Below are 16,008 nucleotides of genomic sequence, written 5' to 3'. Positions count from 1 at the left end.
TTTCCATACAACAGCCCACAGTGGACAGAAGTCAGGTAGACTTTGTAAGCCACAGAAAAATTCTTTTGTTTTCTACTTTACTAGAGTACTAAGAAATTCACCACTAGAATTAAAAAGACAATGTTTAAAAAGTCCTATGATGTTCAAAACCTTTCTTACTCCTGCTAAATCCCTAGTCCTTTAAATCAGAATTGATATTCTGTAGTAAAGCTTAAAATTGTGAATATTACACTGTAGTGATAGTAAATGAAATAGAATAAGACAGATATGGTCTCAGATTCTGAGACAATGGGCTATGTCTATTTCAATTTCCTCGGGATTCATATCCACACAACAGAAAAGATTTAGAGAGCAGTACACAAGGTGAACAGGCCAACATAAAATGAGGTCTATTGTGGAAGAGCTTTCAAGTCTGCAGTCACTAACATTTCTTAGTGACCTTTCATAATTTTTTTGTCACTGTTTTATTTTTCCTGAATTTTCATGATTATTTTTTCTTATTTATATATCATTGTTGATACAAATAGTTTACCACTTACATACACTTCAGACACAACGAATACTGAATGTATGCGCCCTATGCCTGTGCTCCTAACATGTCTAACATTTTAATATCCTGGAGCAAAGTATCTTCACTTTGGAAAATTAATCCTTAAAAGCAGGCACTTTAAAATATTTAATTAGTATTAATCAATTGAAGAAATGTTAGGATATGAACTTTGAACAGAAGACTTGAAAAATAAACTCTAAAATCTACAAATAGTGATTAATAAATTCAATACTTTAAATATTAACTAGTCATTAAGCCAGAAGGCAGTTTCTCTGAATGTTTTCCTATATATATTTTTGGAAGGGTAAAAAATATTTTCAATTATTTTTTTAATCTAATTAATCAGTTTGACAATTTACTTTAAGTGGATTTTATTTCAAAAGAAACAGTCATGATATTTTTACATTTGACTAAAACTGATGTAGCTCCATGCTTGATAAAAATACCAATTTACTGGAAATAAATACCAACAATAAAATAAACACCTAATACATTTTTTTTATTAAAGAGAAGCTGAAAATAAGCTAAAATATTTCAAATGTCCCCAATTAAGTTCTAAAAAACTTACGTTGGATATCAACTAACAAAATAACAATGAATAAAGAACTCTTTCTCAGCATATATCCTTTCCATAATTTGCAGCTTAATGGCACACAGAACTACTACGAGTATAATATTCACTGTACATCAAGTGTCTGAAACTTTAAACATTGATATACCAGAGCCAATTCTTCTTATCCTGTCTATAAGTTGGTAGAGGGCCCCTCGTTTCTTTGACATGCCATGGTCTCCAAATCCACCTTAAAGAGTAAAAGAAAATGGTAAGTTAACTTCACTGTAAATTAAAGTTCTTGTAAATAAGCAATAGTAATAGGCTACATTGATTTCTCTTTGCACATCTGTTTTTATGTGGTCTTAAAGTAATGAATATCTATAAATCTTAGAAGAGGGTAAAAATTCTACAATAACAAATTTTAGTAACTAAAACTAAGGGGGTAAGAGAAATTAAGAGAGCAATCTAAATGACTTTATTTGGACATCATGGCAATTGCATCATCTATTGATAATTTGAAACATTTTTCTTCATTGTGACCTTGACATCACATAGTAATATATAGGATGACAGCAAGTTGTTCTTTCCTGTTGAGTGCATTCCAGCTATTTTCCCAATACAAACTAAATATTTTCAGATGGCAAATAAGCAAATGGAAATAAAAATGTTAGACTAGCATAGGTATGTAAATTCTCCATGCAACAGGAAAAAAAGCAAGTGTGTACTGCAACTTTTGCCCCAAAGCTTGGATAAATTTTGAGATATTTCTAATAGCATATGACATTTTATAATGTATTCAAATAAATTTTGAAAATTAGTTTCTATAATTTATAAAAACCAATAACATAAATTTAAAAAAATTCACAAGGTGAGAATCCAAAAAGACGTCCAGCTGCAAAGTACATAGTTATGTTATGCAATTTGCAAAATTTATAAAGGTGATATAAAGAATTTTATAGCTCAAAATGTAGAGCAGAGGGTGACATAAGGAAATATGTCTTCTTTCATTTTTAAGAACAAAGTCATATCAGAAAGCAGATCATTTGACAAAAATCCAAATCTTCTGATTCTCATTCCAGGGCTTTAACAAAATGCTCTCCCAGTTTTATCTCCTATTTTGCCTTCTCCTTGAATCTTTGATAGACAAATACAAAGAGGTATCATTGAGCAAACAAGTATTTTGATCACTAATGATGTCAGAACAAGTGATTCATTAGCCTGTGGGCTAAGACAATGAAAGAGGACCAGAAATTCACACAAACCACAAACGGTTCTTGCATGGAAATAGTTTGAACTATTTCCTTCCAATATTTTTTCCCCTTTGAAATTAATACTGAAACTTAATTACCTAGACTGAAGCTAATAACAAACAAAAACAATAATAAAAATTATTAATATATAAGCCTCTTATAGGAAATATCAATTAAGTCCTTATAAGGCAAATAAGTTAGAGTGCTTGTTCACTAATAATCCACTTAATTATTTGAATTACATCGTCACATTTTTGCTGTGCCCCTTGAGAAAAATTTTTGAAATTTTTTCATTGAATATTTTAGAAAGATGAGGTAATACTTAAATGCATTCATTCCTAAGCAGTTACAACAAACATTTTTAAAAGATAGTAAAAATGTATTTGAAATGACCTTTGCATAACAATTATATTGCATATAAGGTAGGTCTGAAACACATATAAATAGGTATAGAAAGAGGCTAATTATGAGGAAAAAAGAAATGTCTTAGTTAATATTAAGGTAATTAGCATAAGAATAATTATAGGCTAGGAAAAACATTTCAAGACTCTCAAAGTCAATAATGTTTTAATAATTTTGAATAATATTTATAGCAATATAAATAAAATTCTGTGTAAATAGTTCATTGAAATAGAAAAAAGGAAAATTCTTAATATGTGTTTATTTCTCATATATTGTAAAAAATTTTTAAATAAAAATATACAAACCTAATAAATATTTGAGAAAGACAATACATTTTGAAATAAGAAAATAAATATAGTCAATTCAGCACAAACTAACAAGAAAGGGAAAAGTTAGAAAAAACTAAAATATAGAATTCTTTATGATGTTTGAAATTCAACTGAATAGTGCAAATTACTTTGAAACATGTACCTTTCACATATATATATTTACAGTATGATTTTTATAATTGATAGTATAATTCTGTTTTATGCTATTTATCTAAATAATGATATTTTACTTCCAAATGTTACTATTTCAGAGCTTAATATAAATGAAATGACAAAATTACATAGTATTAAAATGTTCTAAATCACAGAAAATGAATGTCCCCAGTACAAAGAGAGGACAATGGGTTAAATAAATGACCTGAATAAAGTTTGAATCTAAAGAAAATCTTAATAAAAATTGAGAATGTAATGTGATAAATTTAAGATTTTGCTGAGCTATATCATTGCTCTCTTGATCCAAATCCGTTGTCTGTGACAGTGTTAAGTGTGAGACAGTAGTTGGAGTCTGTCAATAAACATACCTATAGGAATGTACTATCTGCGATTACATTGCAAAGCAGTTGCCCTCATATATTTGGTGTATGTTTCCGAAAAGACTCACTATATATAAAAAGGCTAAAGCATATTATTTTAAAGTACTGTATTATTTAAGTTTTATTACCTTACATAAATTTCTTATATGTAATAATATTTTGATTATGTACAATAATGTCTTTAATTCTTAAAAGGGCATGCTAACCTATTTAATATTGAAAAGCAATGTTGTTGGCAATTCACTTCAAAATATTTTATACATACTTATACATGTATGCATGCACACACACATACAGAGAGCAAATATGGTAAAGTGAACAACTGCTGAATCTTCAAGGTGTATGGTTGTTGCTTGCATTATCCTATCAACTTTTAGATATCTTTGAAACATGTCCAATTAAAAAGCTGCAAAAAAGTAAATTGGGCAAAGACTCTTAAGACTAAAATATATTTGTCTGCTAGATACCACCGAGGAACTATGTTTTATTTTCCATAGAATACAAGAAGAAAATAAAAATAGCATTGGACAGAAGGAGAGATTCAATGAAATCAAACAGCATGACACTGAATAAATGTTTTAGCAATAACTACAAAAAGAAATTTTACATTTTTAACCTTGCAATTTTTCTCCAAAATAAAATACAGAATAAAAATTGTATCAAGATAATATAAAATACTTTTAAAATTTTAGTACAGATATTTTAAAATGAGGACCCAAATGTCTTTTAAAATATTACAAGTCTCATATAGGCATAATTCAAATATGTTCAAACAGTTGAAACTGAAATTCTCTTCCAGGTTTTCACAAAAATTATAAAAATAGATATATAAATTTTTCTAAATAAGTTTGTATATAATTACTCTAAGAATAATTTACTTTTTGCATCTCAATATCCAAATAGGAGGCAACTGAATATAATGTTCAAGACTATGAAATTTAACCTTCCTCAGAATTGAATTTTGGTCCTGACTCAGTCATTTCCTGGCTATGTGACAATAAGAAAACTACATAACCTTGTAAATCTCCATCTCCTCACTTGTAAATCACAATAAGCAGTTACCTTCATGGGGTCATTATGAGGATTCAAAGAGTTAACACCTGCAAAGTACTTAAACCAGGCACGGTACATGGTACATGGTAAACACTACAATATCTTTGTTAAATACATTAATTAATAAAATTAAAACTATGAATAAAACTTAAATTTCTAAATAGGATCATTCATATCAAGAAAATCAAAGTTGATCACTGGAACATTAAAAATGATCTAAAGAGTATTTTAGCATTTCAAGAGTATATTTTCTTCTAAATGAATACAAACTGAATCAAATAATCAACTGTACCTGTGGTATGTCCAAATTTTCCAAAGGAGTTCTGTGTAAGGTCAATTGTCCTATCAATTTGAAAGATATTTAAGTCTTCATCGTCTAAGGCAATGTCACCCCAAAACACAGCTAAAAAACAAAATTTCAATTAAAATATAAATTATTTAAGAGCAAAAATCGATGCAAACAAAGCTAATTAGAAAAATATTGCTAAAAAATGTGGAAATGTGGTCCCTAAAGATGTAGAGATATTTCAGAAAGTAAGTGTAACTGAACCTACTGGACCTGTTTCGGTGTAATATGAGCCACCTGTGAAAGGACGTAACCCACTTTTTTTACTTTGATGTTTGAGGGGAGAGGGAGAAAGTTATATCTTTGAATGAAATGGACTCAGATTTATGGGGTGTGGGTGGGTTCTAAGAGAAGAAAATTCAGCAATCATGGCTAATTTGCAAATAAGTGAAAATCTGATAAGAATACCTATATTTACAATGGATGTCTGAGATCAGCAGGTCTTCACTGACAAGTAGAAGAAGAGGTAGTAGCAACTAAACTGTGTGCTATGATAGCTTCATAAAGTGAGGTTCAATTGAGACAAAAGAATATTGTGCTGTTATAGCAACTTATTCATCACATTTTTATACAGTTATAATGCACTTTCTCTAAAGGTGGCATTGTCTCTGAGTCTCTATAAAATGTATAAATTAAGTCAACTTTTATTTAGGCAATGACCAGGTCCTGACCTTTCATCATTAATGACAAATAAGACATTGTCCATATTTTTAGGACCATCAAAATCATTACCCTGATCCTGGAAACACTCTATCTTTTATACCCAGCAGTTTATGCTACTTAATAAAGCAAAGCTCTATAAACCATTGTGAATGTATTTAAACCAGTAAGTGAATTCACTTTTAAGGTCAAAAATATACATTTGCATAACAAAAAATGGCCTCCTTGTTTATTTGAGTCCAAAAGTATCCTTTTGTACTATCAGATTCAAAATATAATATCTTTAGGAAATGTAGCAAATTTAAGAGAGAGAATAAATTAATCATGAAATAGTAAAACATTGACAAATGCATTGTAAATTCTGGGATATTTGTTTCTTGACACAGGTTTACAAATTTGCTTTTTAAATTTTTTCTTCAGATTTTTCTTCTGCAAAACCAAAAAGGAGAGGAGGAATTTACATGAAAAAATTTAGAGAGAATCCTACTTAATATATTGTAATCACCTATAAGGGAAAAGAATCTGAAAAATTGTATATATATATATATATATATATATATATATATATATATATATATATATATATGTATATAACTGTATCACCATGCTGTACACCTGAAACTAACACAACATTGTAAATCAACTATATTTCAAGTTAAAAAGTGAAAAAAATTTAGAAAATGACAAAATCCATCCTTTTCAAATCACTTTTACTACATTCAAACCTTAAGATGTATGAATTTTAGCTATAAAAACTAATTAATAAAATTAGTTTTAAGCCATAAACTTCAATCCTGAAAGCTATACAATGCTTTAGGCTTTGATCAAAGGTTTATCATAGGGCTTCCCTGGTGGTGCAGTGGTTGAGTCCGCCTGCCGATGCAGGGGACATGGGTTCGTGCCCCAACAGTGAGAGACCCACGTACTGCCAAAAAAAAAAAAAAAAAGGTTTATCATATAAAATTGTATACTTAGTTTAGTTCGCTCATACAAAACTGACATGAGATAAGAAGGGGTTTATTTATGTGTAAATCAAGAAAGGAAGAAAACAGAAATTAGTTCAAGATAGGTTATCAGTTCAACATATGAAAAAATCTTCATTAGAATTAGAATTCGCTCATCAACCCCTCTCTTCTGCCCTACTGTCAATGAAATGGCGTCTGTAGAAGAGTTAATAGCGCTGACTAAGAAGTTGGTCTTGATGCCTGAAATTGAATCCAGATTCTAATCAGCTTCATACACATGCAGCAGAAACTGCTAAGTCTCCACAATCCCTAAAGCCAGACATCCTAACAAATAGATGGCCTACCTAAATAAAATATTTTTCAATTATATAAAGGCTTGTTCGTTTTCATAAATAAATTTTGCACTGTCTCTTTTTTCAAGATTTTTCACTATTCTAAGGTAGATACAAGTTTGCTAGTTATTTAAATCTCCTATCATGTATTTACTATGCATGTAGTTGTGAGCACGAACTGGCAGTGACTCAGTCTGCCTCTTCCTTCCCTAGTGCTGGGGGACAGTTAGGGACACTAAAAAAAGTGCTTCTCTTTTATTTTTCCAGGAATCACAGCAAATCTGGTAAAAATGCAGACTCTGATTTAGTAGGTCTGGGGAGAGGTCTCAGATCTACATTTTTAAGAAGCTCCCGTTACTACAAATAATTATCATTGTCATTATCTTTATTAGAATCATTTTTTTTCTCCAACAATAAATTTTACTCCTCTCTGAATCAGCTGGTTGACTTGAAAGCTTAAGCATTCAACCAAATAAAGTGTATTTCATCTGTACTACATTTATATAATAAAGGTAGTAGTAAAATAAAACTCAAATGTGTTTTAGATTTTTATTTTCTTGTAGTGACTTTTCACATACAATAGGATTCATGTCTTGATGGATTATATCAAACGAAGATCAGCAGTCCAAGTTGATATAACACTTCACAGAAGAAAACAAATTATTTCTGGGATAAGAATAACATAAGACAAGATGATTCTCGAAGGAGACAATACTGCTCTGGAGTACATAGCCTATTTTTTATTTATTGTTATTTTTTCTGAACTAATAGCCTCAGTAACTTTGCAGTTCTGAATATGCCATGACCATGAATTGCTTCAGGAGCAATAGTGAGTGACTAAGCCAATTTGTATGTGTGTAGACTTGATATACTGTAGGCCATATATACCATTAAATCTTGATATTGTCTACAGCAACAAAAAATAGACATCTTAGAATTTTCAACCTATCACATAGTATAAAATGCACAATTTTTTTTGCACACATTTGAAGGTTTCCTTAATTCACCTTCTACTTTAGTCTAAGTGACTTATTTCTGCATGTTATTTACTTATGCATTGGCATAGCAAGCTGGACGATGACAATTTATATTAATATGGATTTAGAATTTGCATTGTAATCGAACATATATATATATATTTTTTTTTTTTTTTTTGCGGTATGCGGGCCTCTCACTGTTGTGGCCTCCCCCGTTGCGGAGCACAGGCTCCGGACGCGCAGGCTCCGGACGCACAGGCCCAGCGGCCACGGCTCACGGGCCCAGCCACTCCGCGGCATATGGGATCCTCCCAGACCGGGGCACGAACCCGCATCCCCTGCATCGGCAGGCGGACTCTCAACCACTTGCGCCACCAGGGAGGCCCGAACATATATTTTTTATATAGGCTCCAAGACATTTGTAATTCTCAAGTCCACTTTGGAGCCTTTTGTTTTTCTTTCTATATGGTATTTTCTATTTATTTTACATCAAAAAACAAAAATTAAAGAGAAATACTTTAAAAACTATAAATTATCAGGCTTCCCTGGTGGTACAGTGTTAAAAATCCACCTGCCAATGCAGGGGATATGGGTTCAATCCCTGGCCCAGGAAAATCCCACAGGCTGTGGAGCAACTAAGCCAGTGTGCCACAGCTACTGAGCCTGAGCTCTAGAGCCCGTCAGCCACAACTACTGAGCCCGCATGCCACAACTACTGAAGCCCGCATGCCTAGAGCCTGTGCTCCACAACAAGAGAAGCCACGACAATGAGAAGCCCACGCACCACCAACCTGTCGCAACTAGAGAAAGCCTGAGCACAGAAACGAAGGCCCAACACAGCCAAAAATAAACAAACAAATTAATTAATTTTAAAAACTATAAATTATCAGTCATTAGCTCCATTTAACACAGTGATTTGAGTTTAGTGATATCAGATACAGAAGCAATATAGGAAACTGGTTATAAATTAAATTACGATACTAGGGAAATGTTTAGTGCAATTAGAGTATTTACTATCTGTTTGGAATTCTGCTCAGATTCTAGTCAAAAAATGGGGATGTAGCTAACCAGTAGGCCAAAATAAAATGTCAAAAATAACAATTTTGAAACTACATGGAAAACCACAGATTTTGTTTTTCCCCAAAGGCTATTTGCATTCATTGTACTACAAAAATTTTTTTAATCAGAGACCAAAAAAAAAAAAAAAAAAAAGACAGGGTGCTTTTACTGCACATTTTATAAAAGAATATATGGTGAAAATAAGCCATCCAAGGTTGTGATTCCTTATACTCTAACTTTAAATGACGTCTCTTCCACCCACATCCCAATTTCCCAGTGATCTATAGTCCTGCAATTCTGAAGCTGGGGTCCAGGGACCAGCTTTAAGGACACTTCAAGCTTGTGATTTCCTAAAACCTGTATGCAAAAAATATGTATGAGTTTGTAAACACAATCACCACATGTCTTCCAGAGAAGAGGTCCATAGTAGATTGCCAAAAGGGGTCACACAAAGTAAAGAACCTCTACTTTTGCAAAAAGCAGAGCCTTTCAATGCACTCAGGAGAAAATACTTACAAACTAAATATTCTCAAGAAAACACTTATATTTTCTTGATAGTTGATGACTACTTGGGAGTACACTGTAGTAGACAAGATGACAGAGCTCTTCAGGCATTTCTTACAGAAAGCCCCCCCAGGAAGCTCCTTTCCCCAACTAACCCTTAGGGGTCTTGCCCGCCTCCATGTCCTACCTGTCTTTACAACACACAAGATTTCATAACAGGCTTTCGCTTGTCTGATTCCTCAACCTATGTTTAAAAATACTGGCCACAGGAAGGATGTGTTGCTCATCTTTAAACACTCAATGCCAGAGTGCCTGACATAAAGTAGTCCTCAGTATATGTTTTGAGGCACAAAAAATGTGAATGAGTAAGTGAATTGGGGTATAGCTGTATATAACAAAAATGAGGCTAGGCATGTGACATAATTCACAAATTTGCATTATGACCCCAAATACTAGGTGTTCAACCATTCCAAAGAATATTTCAAATCCTTTCAAGCTAGAGGAAATTACTGTTTTATACTTTAAAATAAAAAACAATTAAAAGGTAGCTGTCTTTCTTTTTATTCCAATAGCATATATTATTAAGTGTAGTTATGGGAAGTGTATCCTTTCTCCCTAAACATCACAATGATATGCTCAGGAAATACATGACTGAACTAACAGATCAGTTATCTTGAGACATATAGGATTTGAGAGATAACTTAAAGATTCAACAATAGCCAAGAGGACTTGCTTATCACACTTTTTCAGTTTAAACTTTATGCTGTTATTGATGTTGGATTTAGGGAGGAAGATGATGTCATGTGAAGGCCTGACAAAGCTACTTTGGCTGCTGTAGGCTAAAATAAAGACCTAGGGAAAATCTCCTCAGACAAGGGCAACAGCGAAGGCTTGAAAGTCAACTATTTTTACATGATTGACAACAACTAAGCAAATTCCAAAGGAAAAGATAGATTTGGCAAAAGTTCCAATATATATATATTTTGGAGACAACGTTACCTTACTTAAAAGAGGAAATAATGTTCTGGTGGCATTTCATATGCACAGAATAAATTTTTTCCCCAAAATGACAAACATGAAAGTTAAGTTCCAAGTTTGGGAAACAATTATCTAACATTTTAAAAGTTCTTGATACAACACTAAAATAAATGAAGATATATTTTTTATATAGATTCTCAGAAATGATCTTCAAAAAAAAAGGGTAAGAAATTTTTCATGTAGTACATCTCTTTCTTAAATTTCTAATAATAAGAATTTGTAGTCCAGTTATTTTAGTGGTTGTTCATTAAAAAATCATATGCAATGCTTTATATAAAATATTTCATAGGGTTTTTTCAAGATATGCATTATAACTTCTACCATATACTATCACATAAGCTGAACAAAATCATCCAATCTACAAAAAGTGTGACGTGATGAAGTATAAATTATGAGTTAAATAAAATAGTTTACTCATCTTTCTCCGATAAACTGGATTGAAAGGTGCTTCTGGATAATATGACTCTCATCTGCCGCCTTAAAACAAGATGCCTTATGCTTCCCTGGTGGCGCAGTGGTTGAGAGTCCGCCTGCCGATGCAGGAGACACGGTTTGTGCCCCGGTCCGGGAAGATCCCACAAGCCACGGAGTGGCTAGGCCCATGAGCCATGGCCACTGAGCCTGTGCGTCCGGAGCCTGTGCTCCGCAATGAGAGAGGCCACAACAGTGAGAGGCCCGTAGCGCCCAAACAAAACAAAACAAGATGCCTTTATGTACCAAGGGCAGGTATTTTGGACGAAAGGGGTGTGGTACAGTATAAAAAGCTAACTGTTTGGACCATTATTTTTTAAAAAAACTGTCCAAACATACTCCAAATTTAGAGGTTGCTTCAAGGAACACAAAACTGTTGCTCGATTTAAACACAGTTTTGATTATTTCTTGAATCAGGAAACAAAATATAGTCTCAGCACAGAATCAAATGTTCAATCTGAAATGCAAAACAAATAAACATATGCATATACATGTACATATATACCATGCAAGGAATATCTAAATATCTCCAGAATATGGAGATATTTGATAATAATTTTTCATGATATTAATGAGTTTCAAGATAAACCTAGATTGATCAATAGATTCTGAACACAGACAGAAGCAGCAATTTATCTTTTTTAAATCTTTTTTTTCTGTTTTAATGCACTTTCACAATATGTATGTGATTAAATACTAAATTTTCAAATAATTGTATCTTCCTTTTTAAGTCAGAAAACAAAATTTTTTCCCACAAAAAAAATCCATTAAAATACCGTGTCAGTCTGCATTTATAACCCACAATGTCCATGGATAGGGTTTCTCAGGACATTTAAAAAATGTCAACCACATCACAAATACTCATTTTGAACTCTTTGACTCAAAAGAAAAAACACTGACAGAAAAGTACTTTGATCAATAAATATAAAAATAAATATTGAAACTTATTTTGTGTATGGCCTAATATTTTCTGTCACAAGATTTAAAAAAATGGTTTATTGTAGCTCATAAGTTTTTAAAAACTGCCATTCTTATACTGCTCAAATAATGAATATATAATCAACCACTACCAAGGTTTGGTTTATTTATATTTCCTATGTCCTCCGTCTTATAACAATTGAGCTAACACCTGTTTTTTCTTCCCTTAGGCTTGTAATTGTCTACATCTGTGGCCAGTGTAGGAGTCACCCTGATATTTCTTTTTAAATTAATTTACATTTTTAAATTAAATTTGTTTATTTTCTAAATATTGACCTTAGCTCTTGGAGTAAATCTTGATGCCTTCCTGGAAGTAAGGACATTCATGAAAATGTTATTTTCTGTATTCTAGCTATGTTTTACCCATTGGCTGGTCACCTCTTCACAAAAACAGAAGAATCTTTTTTCTCACTTTCCATTTTTATTAGTCTATTGTTATAATAGGTTAAGAGAGAAGATGTTATATTCTAACCTTTCTGGCCATTATTCATCTTTGTAAAAGATTTTCTCTAGGGCACAAGTCAAAGGTTGGAGTCTTTTTTTCTTTGCTTAATTTATGTCATTGCACAGCTCTCAAGTCAACATGTGCTCAGTGAAATAGCCTTTACAAAATTTAAAAGCTCATTAACATCCTAAAAACTTGACTCTGAATACTGATTTCTATTCCTTCTCTTCATAGTCTCAGAGACCTTCAACAATTGAAAGGATAATTAAAGGGAACTTTATTCACACCAAAACAAGCAAAAATTAGAAATATCTGTGAAATATCCTTGGTCAATATTATTTTGAACTTTGTAAAAGTTCCATCAAGTGTCAGTAACTTATATTGATATTAAATGTATGGTGCTTAATGTTAATAAAGCACCCTCATCAATATTATTCCAGTTGAGCCTTAGAAAATTCTAGGATATAGATTCATATTACTAACCTGCTGATAGAATTTACTTTTTAAAAAACTTACCGTCTCTTATTGCCCACTGTATTATACTATTTCCCTTTATTTGATTTGGGAGTTTATTGGCACTAACTTTAGGTAATTTTTTAGAGAAAAAAGATTCTGAGTCGGAAGCACTGTCTGTCTAAAAATTTCAATTTGAGGTAATGCTGGTGCCCCATATGAACCACTTGATGGTCTCATATGGCAAATGAAGAGAAGAGGTGACTTTGTTTTTGGATGGGGAGAAACAAGGATGGACTGCATTGGCATATGGAGATGATGTACTTCACTGACAATTGGAAGTGATCTACAAAAGAAATAGTATTTTAGTAGTACTACTAAAAAAAAAAAGGAGTTCATCATAGCTGGCATGCTGGAAGGAAAGAAAACAGCAAAGACTGATTATTATCTAGTTGCAATATTAATGTTACTGAATAATCTGCCAGTAGTGTTTCAAGTCTGGTTTTAGATAATAAATTAGAAGGAAATAGATGTTGAAATGTAAAATGAAATACATGCATATTAGATAAATAAAATCTTTATAAATACCAGAAAAATCATTATTTAAATTTCAATATTAAATAATTATGCCATTATTTCAATTTAAATATTTAGAACTGGCATAAGTCTTAGCTAATAGATATAAATTGGAAAACTGGCCATTAAATTCTCCAGTTTCTCTGTAGCAATAGTGATGAGTTATTTTTAAAAGGAGAATAACTTAGAAGCTAAATAAACTACCAAATGTGTATCATGAGCAAAAATTATAAAGTCACTGTAGTCTTATAAAACAAACCAATGTCTGAAAAATGTAAAGAAAGGTCATAAATAAACCCGTATTTTTAATATCCCCACATATATAATTTCTTTGACATCATGTTTTAAATCATTTTGTTGAAGTGTATCCCTTAGCTACTTATTGTGGATATAGGTGATTTTACTACTTTTGTCTTTTAACCTTCCTTTTAGCTTTATAAGGGGTTGATAGACTACATTTGTCATATATTTGCTTTAATCAGTGAGATTTTTCCTTTTCGTAATGTCCACACTTTATTTCATCAACATAAAATAAGCATTTATATGATTTCATGGAGACTAAACAACATGCTACTAAAAAACTAATGGGTCAAAGATGAAATCAAAGAGGAAATTAAAAAATACCTTGAGACAAATGACAAAGAACACACACACCATACAAAATCTAGAGGATTCAGCAAAAGCAGTTAGTACAGGGAAGTTCATAATGATACAGGCTTTTTTCAAAAAATAAGAAAAATCTCAAATAAACAATCTAACTTAAAAGAGTTAGAAAAAGAAGAACAAACAAACACTAAAGTGAGCAGAAGGAAGGAAATAAAATATCACAGAGGATATAAATAAAAGAGAGATTAAAAAAAAAAGAAAAAATCGATAGAGACTTTCCAGGATGGCAGAGGAATAAGAGGACATGGAGTTCATCTCTCCCCACAAATAGATCAAGAATACATCTACAGGACTTCCCTGGAGTGGTTAAGAATCCACCTGTCAATGCAGGGGACATGAGTTCGAACCCTGGTCCTGGAAGATCCCACATGCCGTGGAACAACTAAGCCTGTGTGCCACAACTACTGAGCCTGCGCTCTAGAGCCCACGAGCCACAACTACTGAGCTGCATGCTGCAACTATTGAAGCCCATGCACCTAGAGCCCATGCTCTGCAACAAGAGAAGCCACCACAATGGAAAGTCCGTGCACCGTGATGAAGAGTAGTCCCCCCTCGCCACAACCAGGGAAATCCTGCCTGCAGCAATGGAGACACAATGCAGCCAAAAATAAATAAACAAAATTTATTAAAAAAAAAAGAATACATCTACAAATGGAACAACTCTCACAGAGTACCTGCTAAACACTAGCAGACAATTTTGAACAACGAAAAGGACAAGAGAGATCCCCATGTAACCAAGTAGGAGGAAAGAAAGAAGAAGGGAAAAAGAAGAGGAGAGGAAGCAGGATGGGACCTACATTACTGGTGGGGAGCTGAAGCTAAGGAGGTTTCCTCATTTGGGAAAACCCCCTCACCAGTGGGAGATCAGCTGGCAGATAAGAGGAGCATTGGGGGCTTGGAGGAGAGCCCAGCTACTGGTCTGTGGCAGGGAGGATAGAGTGGGACCTACACAGATTGTCCATGCCACAGCCCTGTGTGCCCCAGCCTGAGACAGGTGTCTGCTGGTGTGCATGAGGGTTGGGTGCTGGGATGTGTGGTTTGGAGAGAAAACCCAGGGAGGGGACTGCTGTTGGTTGTGAAAAGAAAGTCTGAAGGGACAGGAGTATTATGGAGGGCCCCTACAAAACCTGGTTCATGTGCCCCTGCCATTGCCTCCTCCAGCCCCTCCCACCTGGGTGGTCTGCTCTCCCTGATCACTGCCTCAGCTCCTTCCTGCCTGATGGGCTTCTATGTGGTCTAGCAACCTCTAGAGCAGACTCCATTCGGCAAGACACACACAGAGGTGAGGCTAAAACCACAGTTAAGCCCCAGGGGCTGTGTGACTAGGGAAGAAAAGCAGAAATCTCTCCTTGCAGCTGTGTGAACCTCAGAGTTACACCTCCAGTGACGGCTTCCTCGCCTGTGAAACATCCGAAAGGGAACAAGTGCTCCTGCAGCTGGGATGGGTCTGACTTTAGCAGCTGTGGGCTTTGTGGGCACACAAATGGATTAAACGCTCCAACGAAAAGACATAGACTGGCTCAAAAGATACAAAAACAAGACCTGTATATGTGCCGCCTACAAGAGACCCACTTCAGACCTAGGGACACATACAGACTGAAAGTGAGGGGATGGAAAAAGATATTCCATACAAATGGAAATCAAAAGAAAGCTGGAGTAGCAATACTCATATCAGACAAAATAGACTTTAAAATAAAGGCTGTTAAAAGAGACAAGGAAGGACACTACATAATGATCAAAAGATGAATTCAAGAAGAAGAGATAACAATTATAAATTATGCACCCAACATAGGAGCACCTCAATACATAAGGCAACTGCTAACAGGCATAAAAGGGGAAATCAACAGTACCACAATAATATCAGGGGA

General features: G+C 33.5%; 1 protein-coding gene across 1 annotated transcript in view; it reads right to left on the bottom strand.

Moving 5' to 3' along the window:
- The window catches only part of TLL1 (tolloid like 1), a 276,217-nt gene that overhangs the window by 160,620 nt on the left and 99,589 nt on the right, over nt 1-16,008 (bottom strand). Inside the window, exons 2-3 of the mRNA XM_060093650.1 lie at nt 4,963-5,073; nt 1,270-1,350 (exon numbers count right to left, since the gene is read on the bottom strand). Of these exons, the coding sequence (XP_059949633.1) occupies nt 1,270-1,350; nt 4,963-5,073 (192 nt within the window). The remainder of the gene's footprint in view (nt 1-1,269; nt 1,351-4,962; nt 5,074-16,008) is intronic.

Source organism: Mesoplodon densirostris, chromosome 1, assembly GCF_025265405.1.
Source record: "Mesoplodon densirostris isolate mMesDen1 chromosome 1, mMesDen1 primary haplotype, whole genome shotgun sequence".
Lineage (NCBI taxonomy): Eukaryota > Metazoa > Chordata > Mammalia > Artiodactyla > Ziphiidae > Mesoplodon > Mesoplodon densirostris.
This window is presented reverse-complemented; position numbering and strand designations above follow the sequence as displayed.